Consider the following 16,039-nt stretch of genomic DNA (forward strand, 5'->3'; position numbering starts at 1 on the left):
CTGCATTCAGGGTGATACGGAAATTGTGAAACCAGGGAGAGTCAGGAGACGGTGTAAGAGAATTAAGGATTTGGGCATGTGGCGTAGTAGGTTGAACATAGATGTTACTTCTTCAGGCGTGCTCTTCTTTGGGAATGGTGAATTCCTTTGTCGTGTGTGACCTCTGAGGATTTCAAACTTACTTTCAAATTGACATGCAAAAATTCCCCCGTATCTGAAGTGTAGAGACCATAGTAGGACAGCTTTTTGGAGTCTCGCAAGCTGAGATTACCCTGCATGGCTGTTGAAGGCGGAGATTGTAATTAATTCCAAGTTCCTCTGTTACTGCTCTCTGAATTAAAATTTTGCCTGGTGTATCAGGATTAATTGCTTAAATGAAAGGTTCATAAGGCATCTAATAGCAATTTAAAACCCAGTCGCTTCTTGCATGCCTTTCCTACATAGAGGGATGCTGCTTCGATCCCGCTATCCCCACATTGGATGTGCATACCAAGAAAGAAGTCTGCTCTACCAGTCTGTCACCTGGGGATAGTGCACCGGGTCACTCAAAAATGCTTATCCATTCTGTTGTCCCTCCGTTGGTTTTATGAGCTGTTGCTATGCCTGCCTTATCCAGGGAAACAGGCATTCAACCAAGCAAGGGGGTTTATATGTGATACACTAGGATGTATCTTAGAGCAGCCCTTCTGATGAGAGTTTATTGACCATTTGTCGTCACTGCTGAGGCATGATACTTCTTGGGGGGGGGGGGGTGCAGTACACAGCTGAGATGAGCTAGAGTACTTAATGCGACTCCTGAAGAGAGATTTTTAGCTCAAACCATTCAGTTTGTTGTCTGCAGAGTTAGAACTCGTTAAGACCAAACTGGAAAGTCAGCAGTGTGCTGTCTTCTACCAACCACTCATTCGTAAAGTATCATTTAAGTTGCAGCCAGGTTGTGTTCCTCTGTGTGATTATTTTTTTTTTTCCCTAATTTATAGGTGCCTTTTAGTTCCTCAGACAACTTTTGATACGGGTATCTCTTCCCACAGCAGTTCTGACAATAAAATTGTGGTTTATGAGCTATTTTGTCATTATGTCTACTTAGGTTTTTTTTATGTCTAGATCCATTGACTTTTCAGTTCCAAAAATAGAGAGTGAAAACAGTTTTTCATCATGATGATTGGTATAGCAGCATTTTCTGTAATGCTGTGTTTGCTGTTTGAGACTTACAGATAGGTGGTTTGATAATTGTCAGTCTTGCAGCTCATTAACACCTACTCTGGCTTTCCCTGCTATGAATTCTGATTCTTGTTTCGGAATTCTGATATCAGAACCTGTAGTCTTCAGCTGCTGTTCAAGCTGAGTCAATTTAATTTCTAGCAGCTATTTTTAACCTTACAATATTAAAAAATAGCTTGCCTTCGCCAATTTGAATACCCATCAAGGGGAAAATTGGATAGCGTGTTTTAAAATAGTGCTAGTTACTGAGACCAAGGGAGGTCCTTCTAGTGTAGTGTTTTCTTTCAGAGGTATTAAATGGTGATGTAAGACTAATCCCTTTATCTGATGACTAAAAGTAGAGTCCCTAAAAAAAGAACAAAATCAGCTGAAGAGTTACCACTTCTAGTAAACCTTCAAATTAGAAAATTAGAAATCGGATCTTGGAAGCTGCTGTGACACAGTCTTAGCATCTAAGATACTAAACAACGTGGACTGTAAAATTATGCATCATGATTCTCGTCCTTAAAACTGCCTTAAAATGCTTTCTGCTGAGAAAGGCGGTTTGTTCTCATTCTGCACAATAAGACTATGAACCTGGGGTGGGAAGCACTGAAATAGCATGCCCCTCCTCTGCAGCGAAAGGGGTAACGGCCTCATTCTGTGCTGAAGCAGCAGCAGCAGGTCTGCCCTGTGCCCCTCATGCGTAGCAGTCGCGGGGTTGTTAGCAGTTCTCGGAATCTTGCCATCCAGAACGGGAACAGTCCTGTAGATTTTCTTCATGCAGGCATCTTTGCGAGGGAAGCTAACTGGAGTTTAATAGGAGAAAATAATTTATCTTTTTGGCTAACATATTACAGATTGAGCATAACCCATTTGGGGATAAACTTAACTACCCAGCAGCAACAAGTGTTACGGGAAGCGTGACCCGTGGGGAGATAGGCCACTGTAGGTGGTGTGCGCTTGGCACGTGTAGGCTTGTTTGATCTTGCCGCAGAAGTCGACATCCGAGTGGGTCTGCTGGCGTGGCGGTGGTGAATCCATCTAAATATACAGCATTCGTATATGCTGGGAAGGGCTTGCCTGCCCCAGTGTCATCTGTAGTGTGGGGGACCTGTGCACTTACTGGGCAGCCTCTTCCATTAAATGATTTTTCCAGAGGTATTGTGTTGTCTTACGCTTGTTGCATCCTTTCCTAAGTTCTCACGTTTTATTAGTCCTTGAGTGAGTACTGAAAGGCTTGAGTAAAAATGGTATTGGAGAAGAGGGAGTTTATTGTTCCTGTTTGACGATCTGGGGATAAAATTAAAGCAGTCTATTTAGGAATGATGTTTTCTGTTTCAGGAGGGTGTGTCATAATGATTTTCGCATCTGTCTTTGCCAGACGTAGTTTCTTCTTGTTTTCTTGGTGCTGACTTCGGTGTCCGGATTTGATGTGCCTTGTTGGACATTTTCTTTTCACTATTTTGTGGCAGGGAGGGGAGGCTATGTGAAACTTCCACTGCTTCTCTATATTGTATTACACTGCATCGGTGTAAGCTTGGATTCCTCCTTTCTGCTGTTGCGTTCAAGCTGCCACTGATCGTGTTGCTGTTCCTGCAACACCTCTGAACTCCAGCCTGTGCTGCTGTAGGACCTCTGCTGCACAAGGTTCTTCTCTCCATTCTACTGATGCTTGGCTGTCTGAGCCAGGTTGCGTCTAGATCTGTCTCTTGGCATCAATGTAAACTCTTCAACTTTTAGATGGTACAGATACCAACATCTTAACTCCCAGGTGGGTTTGTGGCCACTGTAGATTCCATCATTTAACCCTCCCTCTCCCTGTGCCAGGGTTTTCCCACTCTCCTTAACACTTCTCTCATTTCTTTCCTCAGGCAGCTGAGCACAGTAGTTCCTTTCACGCATCAGAGAGCGAGGCACGGCAAAATAAAAACAGGCAAGGGGATGGCGGAGTGGCTGAGCTGCGGTGGGAAGGAGAGGCGTGATTGCGGTTTGATCCTTTGCCCATTACTCAGCCACTTAAGCCCAGCCTTGGAGAGATGATCAGCCCTGATTCCCAGCTCAGGGAGCATCTTCCTCTGCAGCCTTAGTGCTGGGATAGTAATGGCACAATTGCTTCTAAAAAGCATTTGAAAATTTTCTTTGCACTTTACACTTCCCTTAGGCGTTGTGATTGTAGCGTGCTTCTAGCCCTTGGAAAGAGCAGTCTTTGCGTTTGAGGGAGGAGAAAAAAAACTTCAAATATTTGTGAATGCCTTAAAGCTTTAGGTGAGGTATTTGGGCATTGATTGTGCCTGCCATTTGATTCTCTTCTTGGAAAGCTGTGTGCTGAGCGTACAGAGCAGAGACAGACGTCGGCAGATATTTTTGAGCGAGCACTGGGGATGGTGGAAGCTGCTACTGCAGTATGCTGCTGGTCGGAGGCTAGAATTTGCATTGAACTAAACTAACTCTGCTGGGAGCCCCCGTGCCTGTACAGCTGTCTGGCTGACACCTTCCCTCCCCGCCTCCTGCCCCGAAACGAATTTATTCACTATATTGCTCATCCTAGAATGGATTTTCTTCTTTCTTTAAAGAAGCCTGGGCTGGTGTAGAGTACTCTGCGAGTGTCCCGTTGCATTAAAAGAAGCAAAATTCTCTTGCTTGATTGCTGCACTGCCGTTCCAGCTGACATTTGCAGGGCAGGAGTCAGGAGAATGAGGAGCAGAGGGGATCTGCTGCTGCCCGTGATGTTTGTTGAGATGGCTCTGAGGCTTCTCATCTCCCATTTGTCTCAAAGCGCTGCTGGATTCCTGATGTCAGGCTGTGAGCTACAGCAGAAAACAAAGCGCTGCTTCGCAGGTATGACATGCTATGCCGATTTACTTTGTTCAGAGATACCACCTGTTCGGAATAAGGTCTCTCCGTGAAGAGAAGTGGTAAATTAAAACGAAAGACACACTGGAGAAAGGTGTTCACATTAATATGTATTGATTTGTCAATGCTGGTAACAGCCAATCTTCCTGCATGGACGCTTGACACCTGCGACAAGCAGAGCAGGCACCTGGGAGTCGTCAGCCATCCCAGCTGGGGCATGATCCATTTTGTAAGGAGGAAAGTCCTATGCTGTCGCTTTCCACCGTGGCACTGCTGAGACTTCTTCCACGTGATAAATAATTTTTCCAACTTTTCCCATAGTGGAACAGGTTTCACTTACACCTTTCTTCATGTCCCTGAAGTCCTTGATGCATTCTCCTGCACCTCGTGGTCAGCTGTGCGGCAGGGCATGTCCCTGCTTGATATGCACTTCTGCCAGAGAAGCAACCGTAGCCAGGCTTGGGGGAAAGGAGCACGCCCGTGCTCTGAGCGCAGTTGTTTCCAGACTGCCTGCCGGGCAGCTGACCGATGGTAAGGTTTCCTGCATCTTCAGGAAGAGTTGGGGAAAACCCTTTTTGGCCCAGATTAACTCCTTGCTGCTGCTCCTCAGACAACGTGCTTGCTTTCTGCCACGTTCTGTCTGTTCCTAGCTGTGCCCGCGTGATGGCTTCCACCATTGCTGGTTTTACTGGAGACCTGAGCTCTGTGGGAGAAGGGCTCCCCGCTTCTTGGACAGGCACCTGGTGCAGGTCTCCCGAGCAGAAACTGCCATCTTGTGAACTGCACCAATATGTCCCTTCTCCACCATTGCTTCTGGTCATCAGCTGCACCAATTTACTTCTCCAGAGCCCCCTCAGGCTTTTATCAATCTCCTGAGACCAGATTTTAAAGGGCTGGGAGGACTTCTGAAGTGTGCTGCTGATGGTATTTTAAGAACAAGTGAAGTTTGAACTCGTGAAAACATTTTTCTGGTGCCTTAGGCTTGTGAATGTTGCGCAATGGATGTAGCTGAGGTGGGACAGAGCAAGGAGCAACTTCAGTGGCGTGGTTCCCCGTCCACTACGGCCACATCCCTCTCCCCTCGCAGGGTCTCGACAAGCAGACGCCAGCAGATCGACTCTTAGCAATGCAGGGATGATGCTTTTTTGAATCCCTTTGAACTTGGGGTTGTAGAAATGTTAGACTGTAAAACCTCGTGCTGGGTGGTCTGCTTTTGAGAGGAGCGGTGGTCTCACCTCTCCCATTTTTGGATTCAGAGGGGTTTAAGAGAGACAAAGCTGCTCTGATTGCTGGACCCCGTGGTGGAGGACATGGACAGTTGTTCCCAAGCGCACAAGTCAGGGGGAGTTCGCTGCTCTCCACTGAGGCCATGTTGTAATGTATACTCTATTTATATTGTGCTTTATTTCATTTACTATTTTGGTTGGCTTAAATGTTGCTAGGTTTGTATATTAATAAAGAGATGTTTTAACTACTCCTGAATTTGGCAATTTGTTACGCAAGAACCTGGTGTGTCTTTCAGGATCCAAAGCCCCCAGTCACCTGGATGGATCCCGCAGGGGTGCTGTGCCTGTTGCAGGGAGCTGGGAGCTGGAGGAAGCCCTGGGAAAGTCACCTCCCTGGCCTGTGCCTGCACCCGCTTTCAAAATTACGTCCTCTGAGAGTTTGTCCACATCTTTCCCTGCGCCCATGCAGGGGCTTAGTGACACGGGCCATGTGGGACCAGAGCCTCTTTTTTTAGGCTCCAAGGGTGGTCAGGAGGGCTGTATCGGACACAGACGCAGGGTCTGGGTGAGCAGCACCATCCCTTAACTGCGGGCTCTGGCCGGAGGGGCTGTGCCGCTGGGCACCCGGGCCAGCCTGGAGCCGGGCTCAGCTCCTGCTCCAGTGGATGGCTGTGGCTGGTCGCAGCCAGGGCCTGATGTCCATCCCAGCTGGAGCCCAGAGGGAGAGGAGGGGATCCTGGCCCCACAAACCCTCCTACTCCCTTTCCCTCCTCTCCTGACCTGTCCGATGCCTGGGCTTAGGTGCAGGTGAAGGCATGGCAGGCCTTTTCCTTACTAGAAGGAAAACACAGAGTGGTTCTGATGCATGGTTTTTATTGACTTTAAAAAAAAAAAAAAAAAGTTGTTTTAAGACAGTTGTGTGCAGAAGTACTCATGTACACAGGGGCTACGGGCGAAGCCACCCACTTGCTCCTAGCCCTAGGTCGGAGCACTGGTCTCTCCCGGCGCGGCGGGAGGCGGTGGGTGCTCAATCAGGCACCGCGTGATGAAGACTACCCCTGCCAAGCGGGCAAGCCTGGGCACCTCCTGCCTGCCTGCCCGCTCCCCTGCCCGTAACCTCTGCCTACATCTCCTCTATGTACAGTACAGTGGTGCTTGTCGGTGCCACGCACGCGGCCCCCTCCCCGCCAGGCGTGCAGCATGCTCCTCGTGCGTCTGGCCGACGGCCGCTCTGCCAGAGAAACAGAAGTGTTTCTGACCTAGCGGGACAGCTTAAATAAAAAAAACAATAATAATTAAAAAAAAACCAAAAGGAAGTGGGGGAAGGAAGTTAGCCAACAAAAAATACTGTCAGGACAGCAAAGAGCTGCGAGCGTGCCCTTCGCCGGATGCCGGCAGTGTTCTGCCAGCGGGTTTGGTAGCCGGGTTTGGTAGCCAGGTTTGGTACCCAGCATCTCTGCTCGCCCCATGAGTGTCTGGCCTGGCTCCTGACAGGAGCTGGTCCAGCCTCATCACACTGGATTTGGTCACCGCTGTGGTGGCCTGGATGCGCCCCCATCTTCCCCAGCAGCAATTCCCAGCTCAGATCCAGCCCGGTGCGAGGAGGGAAGCGGCTACGCCTGCCAGATAAATCGGCCAAGCCCTACTGCTGCTGCGGGAGTGGGCACAGCCCGGCGTAGCTGACAGGAGATGGTCAAGGCACTCATTGTTGCTCGTGGTTTTGTGGGGGTTTTTTATTCCCCTAAAAAAAAAAAATCAGCCCAGGAAGGTGGAGACCAGGGCTCGCTGCAACCTGCATCCATGTCTCGGGGTTCGGAGCGGGGCTCGGGGCTGGCTGTGGCAGTCACAGGTTGCGGGCAGGCTGCTCGCACTGGGGCGGCACTGCTTCTACCAAAACCCACCACGAAACTCAAGGGTTTAAAGCCCTGTGGAGAGAAAAGATTAATTTCCCTTGCCACCCAGGGGATGCTCAGTGCCTGCTCCAGATGACCCAAAACCTTATGATTCATGACTGCAGAGAGAAACCTCAAAAAAAAAAAAAAAAAAAAAAAAAAAAAAAGAACAAACCCTGAAAAAAAGCTGAACTGAAGCAGAGAAACAGGTAAGAGGCTGCTACAGAAAAGCCATATACAAATGGGTAAAAATACAAACAAACTCCAAGCCAAAAAAATCCTATGGTGATTGTTCCTCAAATAACTGTTGCAGCCAGGTGGCTCGGGCAGGGGTCCCCTGGGCAGGGCTCCGGCACCCGGCACCAGCTGTGCAGGCGGAGGGTCCCTCTCTGGCGGAGCTTTTCTATGATTGCCTTTTTTTTGAGCTTTCCAGCATCTCCTAAAACAAAACCAAAACAAAACAAAAAACCCAAAACCAAACAAAAAAAAAAAACCCAAACAAAACACCACCTGCCTGATGGACCCAAAGAAAGTGGTTTTAATTACACCTCTGGGGAGGCAATTTCCTTCTGCATCTCCCTGTCCTGTGCCCCAGGGCAGCCTCTCCAGCCCGAAAAGCCCCAGGGATCCCATGGGCACCGGCTGTACCAGACTGGTGTAAGCCAAGCCCCACCCTCACAAAGGGAGCAAAGACTTTGGGATTTCGGCTTCTCACCAGAGCTGTCCCTTTATAGCAACACAAAAGCAAAAGCACAGTTCATTCACCCACTAAAGCTTTCTCTAATCTGGTTTTTCCCAGCCCAAAAGCAAAGGGAAATCTCGTCTCCTTTCCTCTGGCCAGGCCGGACCTGCTGCTGCATCCCGCAGCCGCTGCATCCTGCATCCCTCGAGCATCCCACGAGGGAGCCTGGCCCGAGGGACCGGGCTGCCGCTCCCACGCGTTTCTTAGCTGCCTTATGCCCAGTCGTTCCTGAAATCCATCCTACCCTTCCTCAAACCTCGGGTAGAGGACCAGGGATGCCCAGCCCCAAAGCCGGGGCTCCTCTCCATCCCGCAGCCCGGCTGTGCCGGCAGCCACCAGCCTGCAGCAGAGCATCGGTGATGGTCGGCTTCCCAGCGACTGCCAGCTCCCTGTGATGGGTCCACATGCTTGCGACCACCTGTGTGCCGGGAGCCTTCCCTGGGGAAGCGACGGCAGCAGCTGCCCCAGGTGGGTAAAAAAACAAGTATCAAAGTAAAGGAAGAAAGAAGCAGCTGGTTCCACGGGCGAGGCTGCTTGGCCACCACATCTCCCTCAGCCCGGACATGATGCTTGGGTGCTCCCCAGAGTCACCCGGCTTGGGCGCAGGGGGTTTGTCTTGCTTTAAAAAGAGCAGCATTTGGTTTGACTGTAAAGAGATGCAAGGCGGACGTCCCCACCGCCTGGCCACTCGCTGATTGTGTTTACAAATCCTTTCTCAGCCGGGTTTCTTTAGTAATAATAATAATAATAATAATAATAATTAAAAAAAAGCAGAGAGTCTCCTTTAGTTCTGAACCTGATTGGCCGCTGGAGGCACCAAATATCGCCGGGCACCAAATATCGCCGGGGTGGCTCCATCAGTGGCGCGGGGCTGCGCTGCCCACCCGGCGTTCATCGCCCGAGGCCACCAGGGAGACCCTCACCCTCTGCCCCCAGGGGCAGCCGGGACCCAGCCGGCACAGGGGGAGCCGGAGGAGGCGCAGCCCTCAGTTCCCCCGATAAACCTCAATCTTGCTGGTTTTGGCCAGCATGTCGATGATGTGTGCCTCGAAGTCGGCGTCGTGCACCCCTGTTTTCCTGAACTCCCCGGCGTAGCGGTTGTTCTCCCAGTAGTGGTGCCAGTTGCCCCGGCTGTCGGCGCCGAACCCAAAGACGTTCACCTGCAACGGCAAGGAGGGGGGTGAGCCAGCCCTGACGCCCCCGCAGGGCTGGGCACCCCCTCAGCCGAGCTCCCGCCATGCCGCCGGGGGATCTCGCACCATGACGGCGGCACGGGCTTCCCGCTGTTCAAGGGTGCCCGTCACCATGGTGTTAGGCAAAGGGAGCGAGTGAAACTGCTGCAGTTGGATCCAAAGAAGCCACCTCCCTCCTTCACCCTGCAAGGTTCAGCATCCCAGCAACCCCACCCGTGCCAGCTGGGACCCCGCAGCCCAGCGGGGACCCCCGCAGCCCAGAGGAGCCATCACTCACCTCGTCGCAGACATGGAGGGCGAAGAAGAGCACCAGCATGCCGGTGGAGGGGTAGCGCCCGTGGTGCTCTGTCCAGCGGTCGTGGATGTACTTGAAGAAGGCAGGGTTGTAGATCTGCACCTGGGAGGACGGGCTGGGGTTAGCGCCGGAGCCCCGGCCACGTGCCCTTCGGCATCAGCACCCCGGGAAGGAGCGCCAAGGCACATGGGGGGACCCCTGGGGCAGATGGGGTGACCGGTGCTCATCGCAGCGGTTGGGATCACAGCCCCCCTTACTTTTTCTTTGTCCACCCGCAGAAAAGGCTTCACAGGTGCATACGTGCTGGGAAAAAAGGGGAGAGGCAGGTGAGCTCCCGGGGGTCCCGCACCCCCCAACCCCAATGAAGGGACCAGCGCCGGGGGACGCTGCGGGAAGGAGGAACCGATGAATCCCCACCGCTCCCAGGGGAGCTGCCCCCGCGGAGGGCGAGCGGCCAGCCCAGTGCCGCCGGTGCCGGCTGGGTACTTACAACCTGATCTGGCCGGTGGAGAGGGCACTGGCGATCCAGAGCAGGTCCAGGGTTTTGAAGGGCACCAGCACGAAGCTGACGTTGGCGGGCAGGTTCTTGGCACTCTCGGGGTACATGAAGTGGTGCGTGGTCCGACCACCCACGTCACCCTCGAAACCCACCGTGGGGGCCTGGTTCATCCTGGGGAGAGAGCAGGGAAGGTGGCACCCCCCTGCCAGCCACCCTGTCCCTCGCAGATGACAGGGGTGCCCCCGCCAGCTGTTGAACGGCACGGAGGAGCAGCCTGCTAGTGCCCGGGGTGCTGGGATGAGCTAAAGGTCCCCCCAGCCAGTCCAGGGGAGGTGGCAGGGCTGGACCCGCTCCCACCCATCCCAGCTCCTGGCGGGACCCATGGTGGTCTCCTTGACCGAGCGACCGGAGCCCGGCCGTGGCTGTGGCGTACGGCACAGGGATAACCCCCCTGGCATCCCCCGACCCACAGCAGACCCGGGGAGACACTGCTGCGGGGCACAGCGGGAGCTCAGCACCCACTGGTGCTGACAGCGTCGCCCCACGTCTCTGCGCTGCCTGTGGGGCTGAGCAGGCAGGCAGTGCCCCCAGCAGCGCTCCCCCACCCTCACCGCATGATGAAGTCATGCCCGTCGATCTCCGGCCCGTAACCGGAGCCGTGCAGGTTGCCCGAGTTGCCGACCACGGCGCAGCGGCGGCAGTGGCGCGGGTCGCGGGAACGGTAGGGATCCTCGCCCGGCACGATCTGGAAGAGCTTGCTCAGGACCTCGTGGGTGTTGTGGGACTTGAATTGGGGCTGCAGCATCTGCGGGGCCGGGGGGTAGAGTGAGGGGAGGGGGGCACCAGCCAGCGGCCCCCTCCTTGCCGGTGGAGGAGAAAGCTGTGCCACCCGTGCCAGAGCTGGCCGCTGGGGGACCCATGGAGGGGGGTACCCGTCCCCTCGCTCACCATCCACCACCTCTGGACGTCGGGCGGCAGGTCCATGTTCTCCTTGGTCCACACCGGGGAGACGGTGCCGTCGTAGCGCCCGTCAAACCAGTCGACAGCCCCGGCCTCCTCGGCTGGGCAGCGGCGGCAGGCGCAGCCCCGGGGGTACGGGCCCCCCTTGCTGAGCCGCTGTATGCCGGCGTAGCCGGGTACCAGCTTCACCCGGTGGATGCCGCCCAGCCCGCCGGGGTCCAGGTAGGCGATGCTGTGGTGGGAGTAGGTGAAAAGGAGGGACATGACGAAGACGAGCAGGAAGGCGGTCGAGAGGAAGCAGAAGCGCAAGGAGCACTTCATGGTCGGCGGGCAGCTGAGCCGGGGAGGGCGCCCGCTCCGGCATAGGGCTCGGGCATAGGGCGTGGGATGGCGTCAGCCGGCCAGCGAGGCTCCCTGCGGGACAGAGAGCTTTGAATCTCCACTGCGGCGGCGGCGGGGGCCAGGCAGAGCCCCGCCATCAACCACCACCCCTACCTGCTGGGCTGCAGCTTTCCATCCGCGTGGTCCGGCCGCAGCGAGGGCCCCCGGCGGCTCCACGGGCCGGGCAGAGCGCATCCGCCGCCGACCACGGCGGCACGGGGGTCCGGCACAGCTTGGCACGCCGGTCTCAGCCGCAGCACCGCACCTCAGCAGCTCCTCCAGGTCCCGGCCCCGGCTGGCTCTTGGCTGCGACGGTGCTCATCGTCCCCGGGCTTTAGCTGATCCGCTGGCACGCGGCCCTCCGGCGCTGGTGCGGGAACATGGCCACGACGAGACTGGCCTGGAGCGGGAAGGAGGGGACGGCAAGTTAAGGGACCGCGATGCACACACCAGAGCCGGGGGGCTGCACCGAGCAGGAGGAGGGTGCTGGCGGGGCTGAGGAGTTTGGTCATTCCCCATTGAGCTTTGCAAAATGCCCCCCGAGCCGTCCCCGAGGAGGAGAAACAGCTGCAGGTGTGAAGAGAGCCGAAATGCCGGCATCGCCCGTCCGCCCCAGCTCCTCACCGGCAGCGCCCGCGCTGTGCCCTGCCTATCGCTGCCAAAGGCTCAGCCGTGAGCTCGCCTCCGGAGCCGAACAAGCGGCTCCTTCCTGCAGGCTCAATCCTCCTTCTCTACCAAGCCACAAGCCACCCCCTCAAAACCTTCTTCGCTGGCTGCCACCGTCACCGCAGCGGCCGGGAAACAGCCCTTTCGCAGCCCGACGGGCGCCCCGGGTACCGACACCGGCGGCCGTGTCCCCGCCACGTGGTAGCATCCCTTGGGGAAGGTCACCCGCTCGCTCGTGATCCCGGTGGGTAAAAATAGCCGGGGCAGAGGGGCCGGCGCCTGCGCCCGGGGAGGGACGGGAGGAGCGGCCGAGCCCCCCGAGCCCGGGGGGGCAATGCCTGACCTCCCTCCACAGAATAAAAGAAAAGAAATTAAAAAAAAAAAAAAAAAAGACTGAAAATCCCCTTTTAACACAGCCACTGCAATTGGGGCAAGATGCATCACCCCAGGGGGACCGAGACGTGACACCCCCGAGGCTTTCTGGGGAGGGGTATGCCGGGGCAGGATCCCCCCAAGGCCAAACCCTGCAGCGGCATCGCCTCCGCAGCTCAGCCCTGGCCCCAATTAGGCCAGCGCTGAGGCCGGCAGTGCTAATTAGGAGCTGGCAGGCACCAGGATGCCTCTTCCCTACAAAAACCATCCTCCAGAAGATGCCAGCTTTCTTCCCAGGGCTGGAAGCTGCCGAGCCCCCCAAAAATCTCCTCGCTGGGATGGGGGAAGACCTGAGCATGGACCAAAACCTGCCCCTTCCAGCCATCATGGGTGGCTCCTGCCCAAACCATTAACCCGCCGTCAAATATTTGTCCAAGCGGCGATAGACTTTAAAGGAAAGAGCCAGAAAATGGGTGCACGTCCCAGCCACCATCGTTGTCCAAGTCTTTTTCCCGGCTTGGAGCGGGGGGGTGGTACGCCTCCGCAGCACATGCACGGCCGGCGAGCAACTGCAACGGGATTCCTGGGTTGCTGCCAGTGGAAAAAGCAGGAGGGGTTGTTAAACAGAGCGTTTGCGTCTAGGGGAATTTGGGATAAAGCCAGCAAAAAGCTAGAAACTGCCCTCCCCGCCCCCGGATACACAACTCTGGAAGGTTTTGGAGGTAAAAGGCAAGTTCGGGCTCTTTTTAGCTGCGACGTGATGGGGACGCCAGGCAGGATGGGCTGATCCCCCTTCCCCTGCTCCTGCCGCTCGCCGTCCCGCGGGGCTTTTTAAAGGCTAAAGGAAATCGGCTATCACGTGTCTGTGGTATTTTAGTTCCCGGTGAAAGGGGGAAAAAAAATCCCTTTCCGGCTCCCCAGCCCAGCCTGGGTCCTGCCTGCCACGTCCCGGCCCCGCCGGCATCCGGAGCCTGTTTTGTACGGCCAGGTTTTGATATTTTCTTCTTAAAATAACAGGGGATTTGGGGATTTCTTCCACGGTGAGCGAGCCCGGCAACTCAGCGATACCATCAAATACCCTCCGGTTCCCAAATTCATCCCCTGCTCTCCTTAATTGCCTCCTGAAGACCACGTGCTCATCAAACATGAGTTTCTCTTTGATTGCAAGAGATAAGGAAGCGAGGCTATTAAAAGATCCTGGCAAAACGCTCTTGCTGCTTTTACAGTTGGGTGATTTTTCCAATCACGCAATCTTTAATTTCAGAACGAACGCTGGAGCGACGCGACCAACAGCCCTGGGGCCTGGAGGACGCCTTCCTCTTCCCCATCAGCCGTAACGCTGCCAGCCGCATCCCCGCCCGGCTTTTTTAGGTCTCGTCAGCTTTGTTTGCTCATTTCTGAGAGATCCTGAGGCCGCCGGCACCGATTTCCAGGCGGGAAGGAGCGGTCACCGGGCTGCCACCCTGCGCGGGGCAGGGAGAGGGGGAGAGGAGGCAGCGCTGCCCGCGCCGGCTGCCTCCCCGCCCGCGGACGCTGGGGCTGAGAAGTCCCCCGGGAGTCCGGGTGCCGCCCGTCGTCCCATGGTCCCCATGCAGGGACGTCGCCTCTGCCACTGCCGAGTCATTAACCGGTGCCGGGAGCAGCGCCCGGCTTTTGCAGGCGGAGGAGGGGGAAGCACGCAGGGACCCCCCGCCCCAGATCAGCTTCCCTCCTGCTGTCACGGGTGGGGAAAAAAGAGATTTAGGTGGGGGGGGTGATATGGAAGGGAGCGGATGCGAGCTGAGTCTTCTCCCACCTCCTTCAGCCCCAGGCAGAAAGAAATGCCGAGTGGTGATGTGTCCGTATCTCAGGCCCGGCTTCAGCAAGCAGGATCACTAGAAAAATTCATAAAAATGCTCGAATTTGCTTTTTTCCATGGACCGAGCCGCTGCCCGAGGTTGTGGCCCCCCCAGCGTTGCTTTAGCCGGGGAGCGTGCTGAAAAGCGTGCCCGCTCGCCTCCGCCACGTCCGTCAGCTCACGTTAGCTCGCTGCTCCGCAGGAACGGCGAGCGGGAGTCGCCAGGAGCCACGCAGGAGGGGACGACACTCCCGTCCTTCCGCATTACTTGGCTTCCAGAGCCAAACCGAGACCCGGCGAGAAAAGCAGAGTTAATTAAACAGGTCTTTTCCTGCGTTGCCCATCCAGAGGGATCATATTTTCCCCTTGACTTTTTCTTTTTCCCCTGCCCGGAGGCGGGACGGGAGAGGGAGCGGGGAGCGAGCCCGGTGTTGGTACAAGGATGTTTCTCCCCGCCGACCCGCGCTGCCGTGAAGGATCGACGGCCGGCAGTAGCCAGCCACCAGGTATTAACAGGAGAAGCCAATTTCATGGGTTAAGCCATCGCCGCACCCTGATGGCAGCAAGGACCTGGTAACTTATTTGTCGTCCTTTTAATTAATCATACTCTTATCAGCCAGCTCAATCAGCTAGCGGAGCCGAGCTAATTGGGTTTCGCACGCCTTAAACCCTCCTCGTACCCCGGCTGGTTGCAGCGTTTCCTCCTGCCCAGCGTCCGGAGGGGTTGTTTCATCTCATCTCATCTCATCTCATCTCATCTCATCTCATCTCATCTCATCTCATCTCATCTCATCTCATCTCATCTCAATCTCATCCCTCAGCGCTGGGACGGGGCCAGGAGGGAGCGCGGGAGGCTGAACCCCCGGCGTGGAGCTGGGATGGAGCCAGCCGCTGCCGAGGCCGTTCCCTCTGGGGCTCGGAGGCGCGGGGCAGGTCCCGGCAGCGGGAACGCTCAGAAAGGGGAGCTCGCGCCCTTGCCGGTGGATGGGGCTTGCCGGGACCGCTCCAGCAGCGCCCCGAGCCCCTCGGCCGGACCGCAGCGCGGCGGGGGCCCCGCAGGCCGCAGCCCCAGCACCCTGCGCTGCCCCGGGGGGGATGCCGGGTGTGGGGGCTATGGCTGCGGACCCCCTCCGGCCGTCTTCCTCCCCCCCAAAACACGCTGGCAGAAGCAGCCGCGGCAGCCGGCCGCCCCGCAGCTCGCGCGCGCGGTCTCATCAGGACGGGCGAGCCACGTGCGCCGGCCCGCGCGGCTGACGCCCCAATCCCCGAGAAGGGACGTGGCTCGTGTCTGCCGGCGCTGCTGCCCCCCGCAGCCCCCCAGCTGTCCCCAGGCTGCCGCGGGGAAAAGGGGACCCCGGCCCCTCCGCCTGCGCTCCAGCGGGGTTGATAAGCCCAGGGCCACGCACGCCGCGTGGCCTCGCTACGCCCGGCTCCCGGCACGGCGGGCGGGGAGGGGGACTCGCCGCTCAGCCCAATGCAGTGGGGACTCTCGGCCCCCCCAGCCCCCAACGCCTGCAGGGCCGGCCACAGCCGAGGGGCAGACCCAGCCGTGCTGCCCTGCACCCCCAGGCACGCGACCCAGAGCCCCCAGTTTGCCCCAGCTGCCCCGTACCCCCGAGCCGCCAGATTCGGTACCACCGGCTCAGGCACCACTTGGGTCGGGTACCGCCGGCTCGGGCACCACCAAGCTGGGTCCCACCGAGCAGCCGGGCTTGGGGCCGGCTAGCAGGCAGGGTGCTGGCCAGCCCCCGGCGGAGCAGAGGAGGCAGAGCATGGTGCTCACCACCCGCCACTGCCTCCTCCTGTCCTCCCCCCGTGCATGGGAGCTGGCCGCCCGCTGCCGGCCACGTTTCCATCTCGTCCTCCCATGGCCGCAGGCTGGGGTCTGCCCGGTCCGTGCCCCCCTCCATGCCTGCCAGA

At 56.8% G+C, this 16,039-nt stretch overlaps 1 protein-coding gene across 1 annotated transcript; it reads right to left on the reverse strand.

Moving 5' to 3' along the window:
• Positions 1-8,704: 8,704 nt before the first annotated feature.
• On the reverse strand, positions 8,705-12,687 carry ST3GAL2 (ST3 beta-galactoside alpha-2,3-sialyltransferase 2). Its single transcript, XM_082005916.1, has 6 exons — positions 10,852-12,687; positions 10,515-10,708; positions 9,895-10,074; positions 9,662-9,707; positions 9,387-9,506; positions 8,705-9,076 (listed from the first exon to the last, which is right to left on the reverse strand). Exons 1-6 carry the CDS (start codon positions 11,182-11,184, stop codon positions 8,903-8,905), a joined length of 1,047 nt encoding a protein of 348 aa, XP_081862042.1. The 5' UTR covers positions 11,185-12,687; the 3' UTR covers positions 8,705-8,902.
• Between the last annotated feature and the right edge of the window lie 3,352 nt (positions 12,688-16,039).

This window comes from Phaethon aethereus (genome assembly GCF_964289735.1).
Source record: "Phaethon aethereus genome assembly, chromosome: 13".
Taxonomy (NCBI): domain Eukaryota; kingdom Metazoa; phylum Chordata; class Aves; order Phaethontiformes; family Phaethontidae; genus Phaethon; species Phaethon aethereus.

Coding starts and splice junctions, on each gene's coding strand:
- ST3GAL2 (XM_082005916.1), bottom strand. CDS start 11,184: ATGAAGTGCTCCTTGCGCTTCTGCTTCCTCTCGACCGCCTTCCTGCTC. Junction 10,075..10,514: donor GGGCATGACTTCATCATGCG/GTGAGGGTGGGG, acceptor CTCTCTCCCCAG/GATGAACCAGGCCCCCACGG. Junction 9,507..9,661: donor TGCGGGTGGACAAAGAAAAA/GTAAGGGGGGCT, acceptor CCGTCCTCCCAG/GTGCAGATCTACAACCCTGC.